The sequence below is a fragment of the Drosophila tropicalis genome, unplaced genomic scaffold, assembly GCF_018151085.1.
Source record: "Drosophila tropicalis isolate 14030-0801.00 unplaced genomic scaffold, ASM1815108v1 contig_845, whole genome shotgun sequence".
NCBI classification, from domain to species: Eukaryota; Metazoa; Arthropoda; class Insecta; order Diptera; family Drosophilidae; genus Drosophila; species Drosophila tropicalis.
This window is the reverse complement of record NW_027173338.1, coordinates 10333800-10345963: the sequence shown is the minus strand read 5'-3', so window position 1 is coordinate 10345963 and position 12164 is coordinate 10333800. Positions and strand designations below refer to the sequence as shown.

Below are 12164 nucleotides of genomic sequence, written 5' to 3'. Positions count from 1 at the left end.
AGACCTTCAATAAATGTCATCCAACATTACATTGAAATTAAGGAAGATGATGAAGATACTGAGGAGGAGCAAGATATAAATGAGCTGTCTATTGGTTTAGAGAACCAAAATATTAATGAAGAAGTCACTGAACTTGCTTCGGAACACCCTGTATCTTTTAAGCAGGGTTAAACTGAGATTACTCTTACTATTTTTATAATGTAGGTATCAAATCAGATATTTTATTAAATAAATAAATAAATACATATGTATTTGTGTGGAATTTCCTTAAACATTTTCGGTTTCTAAATATTCAATTTTTATTTTTCTCAAAAATTATCTCACGGATCTGGTCAGATCAGAATAATTCTTTTGAACTCTTATTCAAAAATTTTACCGTTTATATAGCTCGTTCTCGAAAGAAAGGCTTGAAAAAATTACACAAAAATTAAGCGAAATTTAACAAAAAACTATGAAGCAGTGCAAAAAAAAGTTGCAATTAATTTATAGCAAGTACAAGATTGAATAGTTTAAAGAGGAATTTGTGTTAGATTATGAAACTTTCAATTATCAAATCAAGTTTTAGACAAATTTGGACGTTATGGGCTTCTGCTAAATACACAACATGCGAAAAGAATATCATTTGATTGAGACTTTTTAAGGCCCAGCTAACCCCCTTATTGCAATTATTATTTTGTTTTTTGTTTGCCTTGATAGTTTGTACATTTATAATTGTTTTTCAGATCGGTTCTTTGTACATACATAATTAACATACAATGTAGGAGAAAAATGGTAGAATCAAGAGTCTTAAGACCGACCCTTGGAAACGCTACATCGGCGATATCTCCTGTGTGGACTGCGGTCGCGTTCCCTTCTGGAATTATCACGATCCCGTTCTCGGTGGCGATCACGATCCCGATCACGATGTCTTTCAGGTTCTCTATCAGCTCGTTTGTCACGATCTCTTTCTCTCTGTTTCTCAGTCCCCCTATTCCGATCCCTAGCAGATATTCGATCACGTTCTCTTTCCTTGTCAAATTCTCGATCACGTTCCCTCTCCCTATCCCGTTCCTTTTCTTTATCGTTTCCCCGATCACGATCGTTGTCACGATGCCTTCGATCGTCTCTGTGTTCTTCTGATCGTCGACGTTCTCTGCGATCTCTGTGAATCGCATGGCCATTGGATTGCGGCGATGGTGCCACAGGTCCTTCCAAATTGAATTCATCACTGTCTCTGCCCTTGTATTTGTTGTTAGTGTTCTGATTAGTTTGCTCCTTCCGTGTGATCTTGGCCTTGGGTTCGCCATTTTCACTACTAGATGATGAGGCGGAGGACGATTCGGAGGAGGAGGCCGAAGATTCGGAACTGGAACTGCTGCTCGATTGATCACGTTTGCGCTTTCGTTTCGACTTCTTTTTTGATGCCTTTTTCTTTTCTTTTTCAGCGCGTTTCTTTTCTTTTTTGGATTTCTTCTTTGATTCTCGTAGCTTTTGCTTTTTCGTCTTCTTTTTGTGCTTCGTGTCCTGGCGCTTGCGCTTGCGTTTAGGTTCACTAGAGGACTCCGAACTGGATGACTCACTATCGCTATCCTCATCGCTTGTGCTAGACTTTTGCTGCTCTTCGTCACTCGAACCACTGCTCGATGAGCTATTGGATGAGGATGAAATTGAAGATTTCTTTGCACTTTTATCTTTAAAGGGATTCTTGCCACCTTCATCATTAGCTGCAGCAGTGGCTGATAGAATTTCCGCATTAATGGCCGGAACCTGCTTTGGGGCATTCTTCAAGAAACGCCTCAAATCATCAGTAAGTCCGCCCAAACCAATTGAAGTAAAGAAATTAATCGAGAATCGTGTATTTCTGGGATTATCCTTGGGAAATAGACCAGCCAAACTCTCTATTAAGACTTCCTCTTTTAGCTTGTTATTGAGCTTGCCCAGACCCATATACTCGGCCAACTCTTGGAACAGAATCTTAATAAAGATTCTGCTCGATGATGTTGTGTCATCTTCATTTAATTGGATGCACTCCAGCACATCCCAACTAATGGCATCGGTGAAGAGTAAATGGGCAAAAAATTTGCTCACATTTCTCAAACGATTCGTGTCGAGGCGATGTGTCGTCTGATACGTGTCCTTGAAGATCTCCTCAAACGGCGGTACATATATCTTGTTGATGTTGCAGAACCTTTGAGCCAAAAGGCCATAGAATTTCTCATAGGTTCGCTGTTCGGCACAGCAATCGAGAAACATGTGACACAGCTCAACCTCTTGGCCGGGCTTCAATTGCATTTTCATTAATTTGTGGGCGCACTCCTCGTAGTCCAAACTCGAATTGATGGTCAAATAGATGGTACGCCGCAGGGCAATTAGATTCGTTTCGGTATTGTCAATAATATCCCCAGCATCCGGTTTGCTTTCCCCAGCTTCTGCCCCCTCTGCCGCCGAACCTGAGTCACCATTAGAATTGGAATCGGAATCAGAGCCAGAATCGGAGCCCGAATTGCTGCCATCGGAACCGGTGTCATCGCTACCCAATATCTCTCGGCTCAGTCCCTTGTACTTCTCTTCATTTTCTGCGAAATTTTCGTCAAATTTAAAGACATCTGCAAAAAAAAAAGAGGATCAAGGATTACAACTGCTTAGTAAGTAGATATTTTTTTTTCTCACTCACTCAGTATGTCCTCGGTTTCGGTGGCTTCGTCCAACATCATCAGATGCGTAAATTGATCATCCTCTTCGACCAGCTCTAGATCATCCACAATGGCCTGATGATCCTTGAAACCATCCTTGCGCACTTGGAAGAGAACTTCAATCATGTATTGAACTCGTTTATCCAGTTTTCCCTCATGCAGGATATTCCTCAACATTTCAAAAATGGCTCCTATGCCTTTCGATGAAACTTCGGTCAGCTTCATGCCGCATTCCTTAAGGAATGCAATGGCCACTTCCACCGAATCATCGGTGGGTGTTTCCACCAGTAGAGTAAGGATCTCTAGAGCCAAAATCTCATGGGCCACTCTCTGGTTGACCAAGTGAGCAATAAATCGAGTGGCCGACATACAAACCAATTTGTCATTGCGCCGAAAAGCTCGTCGGAACTGAATGACCAGACGTTTGAGCAACAGTTCACCAATATTTGGAAATTTGGAATTTATAATTGCCACCAGAGCGGCATAGACATGGGTAAATGTGGGCGAGGCTGCCTGAGCCTGAATAATGCTACGGCTCAAGAGTCCCCGGCCACGAACAATGTTCTCATGCAGCAATTCCCTTGTAATAATGGCTATATTGGTCACATTCACCTTGTTGATGAAACCATGAATGGATTTCTTAAGGGCCTCCCAGGCAATACGCTGATAGGCAGCCGATGCCTTGTCCGTGATCTCGGCCTGCATGAGACGCAGCTTAGCCGGCGGTATATAGGCGCCGCCAGTGCGCGAAGTCAGCAGATCCACAGTACGACGCTGACGATCGGTAATCTTGGCCTTGGGATCGGTCACTGTGGTATTATCTGGTGTTGGTTGCGCGGGATCAGATGATTTGGACCGTGCCGAACGGGAGCGTGAACGTTCGCCCCGCCGCCGATGACGCTTTTCACGCTCTCTGGCACGCTCTTCATCGCGTTTTTCCCGCTCCTCGTGACGTTTCAGTCGCTCCACACGACGCCGTTCCAAGGAGCTAGAGCGACGGCGTATGGGACTCTTACTACGGCTACGTGTTCGGCTTCTGGTTCGTCGTCTTCGCCGACTGGGGCTACGGCTTGAACTCCGGCGCCGTTTGCGTCTGTCCTCTTGAGGACTAGGCTTGCGAATAGCACTCAAAAGGAAAACCGGCGGCGGTTTATCCTTCTCAGGCAGCGGTAAGTCATCGTCGTCCTTCTGACAAAAAAATTTAAAAAATAAATATATAAATAATATTATCTTGTGGCTTTCAAAAACTTACATCAGTTATTTCGCCTTCTTCTATGTGATTAGGAGAATCGGTGGTGTCTTTTACATCTGGATTGCCATTGGTGTTCACTGTCTCCTCATGCTCTGCGGTTATTGGAGCATCAGGTGTTTTTTTTTCTGTTGTTGCTTTTTCTTCTACCACATCAGCTTTAGACGTGGCTGCAATTGCTGGAGCCTCTGCTGCGTCCTCATTTTCCCCTCTATTCTCTTGCTGCTCATCTTCGCCCTCCTTCTTATCATCCTGTTTGGTTTCAGTTTTCTTTAGCTCCTCCACCTCTGCGACTGGCTTCTCCATCACAGCATCGTCCACCGATTCAGTTGTTGGCTTCTTTACCTCTTGTTTGCCCCGTGGGTTGTCCCCGTCACCGTCATCTTTTGCTTTCGCACTATGCCGACTTCGGCTACTGCCAGCATCACTTGGGCTGGGGCTACCGCTGCCACTACTTGAGCTGGAGGAGGAACTGTTGCTGCTGCCGCTACTGCTGCCATCGGAACTGCTATTAGAGTCACTTTCTGCGCCACTTTTCACCATTTTACATTAGAAAATGCAATTTAAAAACGATAGTGAAAATCTCGTACAGCTAAACGTTGGCAGTACTGCCCATAGCAAAGTCGCGGTTTAAATATCTGGCAACCCAGCAAAAAGTGTAAACGCGTCCGGCAAGAATCGCATGAAGGTAGCAAAGACTCCAACCAATATTTATATTATTTTCAGTTTAATGTATTTTTTTATCGAGCAAGAAATAATAGAAAATCCCTGTCAATGCTTATAACCTGGTGTTTAAAAATGGAACAATTTGTTTAATAGAAAAATTGCACATATTAAGTTGGCAAACATAAATTGAAACGGACGCTATAAATTAACAAGTTGACTTGATTTCAAAAATTATTTTATAAAATTGTGCATTTTCAGAAGTAATGCATTATTTTATAAACGTTTTTGAAAATGTTTAATTTGTCAACAGCTCTGCAACAGTTGTTAACAGTGAACACAACTTATCGATAGCATGAAAGCAACCGTACCAGTGTTAGAAAATAACGCATGTATTCTTACACTGGCAACTCTACACGTACCGAAAATTTTGAGCTGGCAACTCCCTTTTCGCATAAGTGTCGCCTGGCGTGAACACGCGGATTTCGTTTGGTGGATTTTAAAAAATAAGAAATAAGGTAATTATAAGTGCCATCCGGTGTTTAAAATATAATAAAAATGCTAATGCATCTACTTCAAACCATCTGCAGTTGAAAGCACGATGACGAAGAAGCGCCGTAATGGTGGACGCAACAAGCACAATCGCGGCCATGTGAAGCCCGTCCGTTGCACCAACTGTGCCCGCTGTGTGCCCAAGGATAAGGCTATCAAGAAGTTTGTTATCCGCAACATTGTTGAGGCGGCCGCTGTGCGTGACATCTCCGAGGCCAGCATCTGGGACTCATATGTCCTGCCCAAGCTCTACGCCAAATTGCACTACTGCGTCTCCTGCGCCATCCATTCCAAGGTGGTGCGTAACCGTTCCCGTGAGGCCCGTCGCATTCGTACACCTCCATTGCGCTCCTTCCCCAAGGACATGGCTCGCAACAACCAGAATAGAAAGTAAATTTCAATTGTCGAATTGCTTATAAATTAACTTATCAACCGACAAACAAAATCCACATGACGATTATGGTGTGTGCAACCGGCAAGAATCAGAAATATATAAGCATTCGGGTGTTTTTTTAAACAATCAACTAGTTAACAATCTGATTCTGTGGGAGGGAAAAAGGTATTTTTAATTTTGGGCGGCTGTAAGAACAGTCAGCCCGATTGATTCCAGTTTGATGCACATTTCCCCGTACTCTGCCTCGAACAGGCTTTGCTTCCGATGCTTCTCCGCCTGCTTAATGTATTAAGTCGTGTGTGATATCTCATTTCCGGCCTCCAAACACCACCTGGGCAAAGAACTTAAAACTGTGCGGCTTAACCCAGATGCCTCCCCCCAGACATGATGATGTGGAGGGAAGCATATCCGACTCAGTGTGCAATCCACGTTGGAATTCCACATTATGTTGTTTCTAATGGAATACTAGTTGATCTCTACTATGGTTACATAGAAAGATGTATCAAAACATCTACAGAGACAAAACATCTACTAGCATAGACATGGCTGTTTACATGTAAATGTATAAAACCGAAACTTGTTGAAAGAAGGAATCGAATTGGGCCTGCATATGTCAAGATTATGCATTTTTGAATTGGATCAGATCCTTGATGAACCCACAGGAAAAACTAAATCGCTTAGGTGCTAATATCAAGCACACTTATCCCAGATCAGATCAATGAAACGCTATATCACACTTTATCTGCTTAGAATGATCGATTTATATTCTATTGAGTTATTTATATTGTATTAGCAATTCGATACAGAATCACCGATGTACTAGGACTAAAATCTTTACTGAGATTCACCACGCTAGATAAATCCTTGTTACCATTTACCATTCATTTTTTTTGAATTGCCAAATTGCAAATTGTTGAACTCTCTCTCTCTTTTTCCCACATGTTAAAACTTAAGGTTTTAACTTTAAATTATTTAATGTTTTCCAACTGAGTCTCTCTCCGCTCAGTTTGAGCTCACAATTGTTATTTCTTTGCATTATAAATTAAAAAGGTAGCTATGCAATTTTAGGTTTTGGCATTGCTCATCATTAAGACCTGAGCTCATATTTGTAGAACAAAATCCCCTTAGATAATTTAGAATGCACATTAATTTAATGTTGTATTAAATCAAAGTGTTTTATGTTTCACATATGCAGATTCCAAAGAATAAGTAATGCAGGAGAACGACTTTTTAAAGAAAAATCTGAATAGAAGAAAAATATGCCTTAAAAATTACATAACGTTAATTTTCTTGTTTGAAAACAACACAAATCACCTAAAGGTTGCGAATTTAGATTTTAGAATTTTAATAGGAAATGCATTTAAAAAACATTCATAGATCACATAAATAGGTCTAATAAAACTTGGTTATTCACACTAAATATAATATCTATGTATTTACCATATCTGCCCCTGTAGAGGGGTTTTCCTAGAGGAAGTAGTTTTTGAAATCTTAAATTGCATGGCTTAAATAGATTAAGGCACAAATTTCCTTTACGTCAGAAAATTTTTGGACGGTCCGATGGTAAAAAAACGTCAGATTACGTTCAAGTTAACTAATTTAGAAACGACTGATAAGTTCTCTATATTATAGATAAATAGAGTATTGGGGATGTAATTGAGATTTGTTTTTGATTGATCATAGAGTTCAATTAATATAGACTAGATTCTCTAATATGATCAATAGATTACAAAACTTGATACTTTAGGCTGAGAATTGGTTTTAAAAGGATTTCAAATATTTGAAGCTTTGTTTGGAATTCATTAATTTTGTATACAGTTTTCGAAAATGTAGGCTTTTGAAATAGACAAAAGTCGAACTGAAGAATGGAATGTTCGGTAGGCAAAATTTATTGTTTTGGTGTCACTTCAAGAGATGTTTTATAGAGAGTTTACTGTAGATAGCATTTTTGTATGCTAAGTTTTAGCAACCTTAGCAAAAAATAAATGTACCAAAATTAGATATTTAAAAGAAACAAAATCTGCATAATTTCGAAACATTAAAAAAGAAAACAATAAATGTCAAAAGAATACAAATATTTATATTATACAATACATATGTACCTACTTACACACACACACAGAGACATACAATATAAGGAAAAACATTTTTCCAAGGCTTATGAGACGCTGACGAACGAAGAAAAAATTCATACAGTGTGTATACCCTTGCCCCAATAAGGATATGTATATTCACAAGGACTAGAAATTTGTAAATATGAATGTAGAAATTTATAAGGAGAGAGCTTTGATCACCTTACAACTTCATATCCTTATAGTTGTAGGAAAATCAACATTAATTATAAAAGTTATTGCCTTGTCTTATGTTGGTTATTAGCGAGATCGGTCTATTCTATAGTAATAGTTATTCGAAAGGGTATCAAAAGTAATGCCTTCTCTTTTTAGTATCTTTCCACTGGGGTTTTTGGCATAAATTACACAGACGTGAGCGCAAAGGCAAATGAGTTCGAGAGTTTAAGGAGTGTACGGTGGGCGATGGAGTCCTTCCTCCCACTCCTGCGGAGACTGGCCTCAATGGCTCGTCGCATACTGCATACGTATGTGTGTGTGTGTGTACGTGTGTGTACTTCCGTTTCCTGTTTACCCTTTTTTGCTTCCCTCTTTCGTTTTCGTTTTTTATTTTGTGCTCCTTGAGCCGCTTCTTTCAGTTGTGATACATTTTTTTCTGCTTGTGCAGCAGTTCGCCGTGCTAAATTATTGTTTTCGTTTTGCTTTGCAAATAAAACGAAGACGTAAGCAGCTGCCGTTGATCATTTAGCATAAATTCCAAGGAGAGCACACAAAATGTTTATGAAAGTTATGACTTATGCCATTTGGACAAGTTGAGGATGAGGAAACACAAAAAGCGTGTTAGAGAGACCAACTTTCCCAGCATTGAGAAACTGCAGGACGAGATGAAATAGTTTGCAGTACTCAGAACTTCTTTGGTGGATGAACTCGAAGCCTTTGGTAAATTAAGACAAGATATAGTGGGTATTAATTTTACGACTCTTCAGTTTCTTGCAATATAAATTAACAAGATTTGTTTTATAGGTTTTACCTATACGGACTGAAAATTCTTCTTAATGCCTATTTCATTTCACGATCTCATATTTAATGACCCAAGTTAATAAGATTTAAACTAAGAAAAATCAAACTTCAAGTCTGACTTTTCAAGTCAATAAAGGAGATGTTCATTCTGGCCTTGATCTGCTTTTGGAGAACTCCTCGAAACAATTCCAAAGTATCAAGCTGGAATAGTCAATCACTTGGCATTTGTTTCAAGAAGTCTATAGAATCTGGTGAAAGAAAACAAGAAAATCCAAGTTTAACTTTGAAACAGTTTAGTTTCGAAAAGATTGATTGTCCTAGAATAAGTGGCCGGTCCTCGCTGAAACTTTTACAGTTTTACAAAAAATCCTACAAAGTTCTGCTTTGATCCATGGACAAAATTGTATTACGATTTGTAATTGATCTGTGTAAAATTTAAATAATTTAATTTTAAAAATTTTGTGATAAAGGTTTTTAGGCATTGCTTGCCTTGGTTCTGATATGTTTCAAATTGTAGCCATGAACGTCTCGCATATTGCCCTCGACATGACCAGCATAGACATCGCTCCAGAGATGGTTTAGAGGTAATTCCTCATCCTGTTTGGCCCTGCTGATGGCTTCATTTACCTCATGGCGCACTTCGTCGTCGATTTGTTTCAGTTCGTTTTGCGAGAGGATCACATTGCCCTGGCAAAGCAGACGAAAACTGTTGATGGGATCATATTTAATGCGGACATTTTGAATCTCTTCGCGTGGACGATAGCCAGTGCCCGGATCAGACATGGAATGACCGTAATACCGATGAGTGCTCAACTCCAAGAGCAGAGGTCCCCTTGTCTGGGCATGGTCAATGGCAAATTCTGTAGCACTACGCACAGCCAGTATGTCTTGACCATTTGCCCAAATGCCCGGTAGGACATCGCCTCGGGTATAATATTTAACATTACAGGCAGCTCGCTCTGCCCTTGTCCCCATGCCATAGTTGTTATTCTCACAGACAAAGACAATGGGCAATTTCCAGAGGCAAGCCATGTTGAAGCATTCAAAGATCTGGCCTTGATTCGCTGCTCCATCGCCGTACAAGGCGAAACAGACGCCGCCGTTGTTGGAATATTTCTTGGCTAGAGCTATGCCAGCACCCAGAGGGACTTGGTCACCCACTATACCAGTGCCACCGTAGAATCCCTGACCGTACATATGCATTGAGCCGCCTTTACCCTTGGCGCAGCCACTCAGACGGCCTGTCAATTCGGCTAGAACGCCCAGAGCCGACACGCCCATAAGATAAGCCCAACCATTGACCCGATAGCCGGCAATAAGTGTATCCTCTGGCCTCATGGCTGCCTTTATGCCCACAGCACAGGCTTCTTGACCCGTATACAGGTGACAAAAGCCACGCACCAGACGCTCCTTGTACAATCGTGAGGCAGCCGCTTCCAAGCGTCTGATGGCAACCATTTGCCGATAATACACCCTTGCATCTTGTTTTCTTAGTGTCACCAGCATTTCTGGACCACTTTCGAGGCGATGCAAACGGAAGTCCTTTTGTAGGCGCAGTACGCGCACTTCGTCCGTCGATTCCGACATGGATTCACATTCATCAGGCACATCTAATTTGGGTACTGGCAATCCTACTGCCATTTGTCCATGGTAATCCACCTCATTGGTCTTTTTATTGTCACTTGAACCATTTGGAGCCAATGGGCGTGGCAACTGGGCTGGAGTAAAATGAAAAAGGCGTCTAATCAATTTTCTGGCTCTGTACATGGCTCAACAATCGAATTTTTGCAATTTGTTAGTACTTAAAACCGAAGAAAAACTTTTCTAGATTACGAGTGAAATTTTTACTATGTTGAAATGAACAAATGTTGTTATCAAAGATAATGAATTGACTTTTAGAAAGTTAATATGACAACTTAAATCAATTTTCAATCGAAACCCATGATGGCATAAAGCACCTTAGAAAGCTAAGGCAAAGTTTCTCAAAAAATCGGAAAACGCCCAAAATCACACGTTTATATAATAATGGCCATGAATTTATTGGAGTGCCAATGCATTATCATGGGCTTCTTGCCTGGAGACTCCTCCAGGGTACCGTGTGCCTTGCCTCCGGACTTGGCACTTAATTGACGGGATGTTAAGGTCTATGTGGATGACTGAGTTAAGCACGAAAAGAGGCGCTTAAACAATTCTGCGTAAAAGCTTGTTCGAGAATCGCTGAAGAATTTCACTGTTTGAGAGTTATGGCAATGACTCCAAACAGGCTTCAGAGTAGCCTTGTAGTGGCCGTGCTAAGGTCAGGTCTCTTGCCGAGCAAGCAATGCATTTTCGAGAGTTTTAAGTTAAGCTGACTTCTCTTGGCCTTGATGTGAGCTTTCCAGGTTAAACAACTGTCAACGGATAAGGATAGCTTTCTATTGTTCAGCTAATTTGAATACACCCAAAAGTTGTTGCCTTTGACAACTTTGAATACTCTTTGAACCAAAAATTAGTCTAAAGCTGATTTTTTTACATATAGAGTATAAGTTGGCTTTTTTCGCTATAGACCAAAAGTGATCAATGTAAAATCTCAGCCACTAAATGGCATTACTCTTGGAAGGAAAAAAGGACAAATTTTCCATGTGTAATGTGTTACGGGAGAAACTTGTCAAAGAAGCTACTTAATATTTAGGTAGATAATACATTTACATCTTCATTCGTTAGAGCATTGCAGTAAGAATTCCTATTGAGTCTAGACTTGCCCTAACCAGACCCTCAACTGGACACATTAACTTTGGTTCATATCAAAGTCCTTAGATAAATAACCTGACAGTTTACAGGCCAATAAGTGACCTTGACCAAACTAAGCCAAGTTAACCTGATTAATATAAATGGCTTAAGGATATTTCCAAACTTTTTCCCTTTCAATATTTTTTGAATTATTTCGTATAAACTTTCAACTTGCACTTTTGACACTTCACATAAGTTCCATTAGACACAGATTTTTTTTTTTGCCATTTTGCTTTTCTATATTTTCACTTTAATTTCCGTTTGTGTGAGTCGCCCATTCACTTTCAACGCCAATATCCTCCTTTTTTTTATTTTGTTGGTATTCTTTTTGTTGGTGTGCGGTTGAAGTACCCTGTGCCATGGACAGAACAAAACGCTTTCCCACCAAATACACGCACACATGGACACTGAAATTTGTGCCCTTTTTGTTGGCTATTTTGTTTTGATTTTATTTTGTTTTGCTTCGTACTTTTTTCATCGTAAATAAAAACGTTAAATGTTTTTTTAACGTGCGCCCACTTAACAGTCGCTACAATTTTAAGGCAATTGGGCAAAACAGAAACGGCCACGGCAACAGCATCAACAATGGTCAGAATGAGGGATAAAAAAAAAACCCAGACCGAGGTTCTCAACCATTGTGACGTATGACAAACCTTCTATACCCTATAACAGATCAGAAATGTAAAGTTATCATTTATAACTTCTATTCAAAGATTCTCAATTGATGTACTTACACTTACACTTACTTTACCTGGAAAGACCTAGTGGGATACATA

The 12164-nt window shown here is 40.3% G+C and overlaps 3 protein-coding genes across 4 annotated transcripts; 1 reads left to right on the top strand and 2 right to left on the bottom strand.

Moving 5' to 3' along the window:
- Positions 1 to 251: 251 nt before the first annotated feature.
- On the bottom strand, positions 252 to 4557 carry ncm (nucampholin). Of its 2 annotated transcripts, none has more exons than XM_068294328.1 (3): positions 3925 to 4557; positions 2654 to 3860; positions 252 to 2585 (listed from the first exon to the last, which is right to left on the bottom strand). In XM_068294328.1, exons 1-3 carry the CDS (start codon positions 4462 to 4464, stop codon positions 787 to 789), a joined length of 3546 nt encoding a protein of 1181 aa, XP_068150429.1. In that variant the 5' UTR covers positions 4465 to 4557; the 3' UTR covers positions 252 to 786. The 2 variants fall into 2 exon arrangements, with proteins under 2 accessions (XP_068150429.1, XP_068150430.1); XM_068294329.1 differs by having other exon boundaries at positions 2654 to 3857.
- A 405-nt stretch (positions 4558 to 4962) lies between these two features.
- RpS26 (ribosomal protein S26) lies at positions 4963 to 5660 on the top strand. Its single transcript, XM_068294492.1, has 2 exons — positions 4963 to 5102; positions 5175 to 5660. Exon 2 carries the CDS (start codon positions 5186 to 5188, stop codon positions 5528 to 5530), a length of 345 nt encoding a protein of 114 aa, XP_068150593.1. The 5' UTR covers positions 4963 to 5102; positions 5175 to 5185; the 3' UTR covers positions 5531 to 5660.
- A 3377-nt stretch (positions 5661 to 9037) lies between these two features.
- On the bottom strand, positions 9038 to 10486 carry LOC137580870 (pyruvate dehydrogenase E1 component subunit alpha, mitochondrial-like). Its single transcript, XM_068295005.1, has one exon. It carries the CDS (start codon positions 10384 to 10386, stop codon positions 9094 to 9096), a length of 1293 nt encoding a protein of 430 aa, XP_068151106.1. The 5' UTR covers positions 10387 to 10486; the 3' UTR covers positions 9038 to 9093.
- Between the last annotated feature and the right edge of the window lie 1678 nt (positions 10487 to 12164).

Excerpts from the sequence above, each read along its gene's own strand:
- ncm (XM_068294328.1), bottom strand. The coding sequence starts at position 4,464 with ATGGTGAAAAGTGGCGCAGAAAGTGACTCTAATAGCAGTTCCGATGGC. Across the intron at positions 3,861-3,924 it reads AAGAAGGCGAAATAACTGAT|AAGGACGACGATGACTTACC; the intron begins GTAAGTTTTTGA and ends TTTTTTTGTCAG. Across the intron at positions 2,586-2,653 it reads CGAAACCGAGGACATACTGA|ATGTCTTTAAATTTGACGAA; the intron begins GTGAGTGAGAAA and ends TTTTTTTTGCAG.
- LOC137580870 (XM_068295005.1), bottom strand. The coding sequence starts at position 10,386 with ATGTACAGAGCCAGAAAATTGATTAGACGCCTTTTTCATTTTACTCCA.
- RpS26 (XM_068294492.1), top strand. The coding sequence starts at position 5,186 with ATGACGAAGAAGCGCCGTAATGGTGGACGCAACAAGCACAATCGCGGC.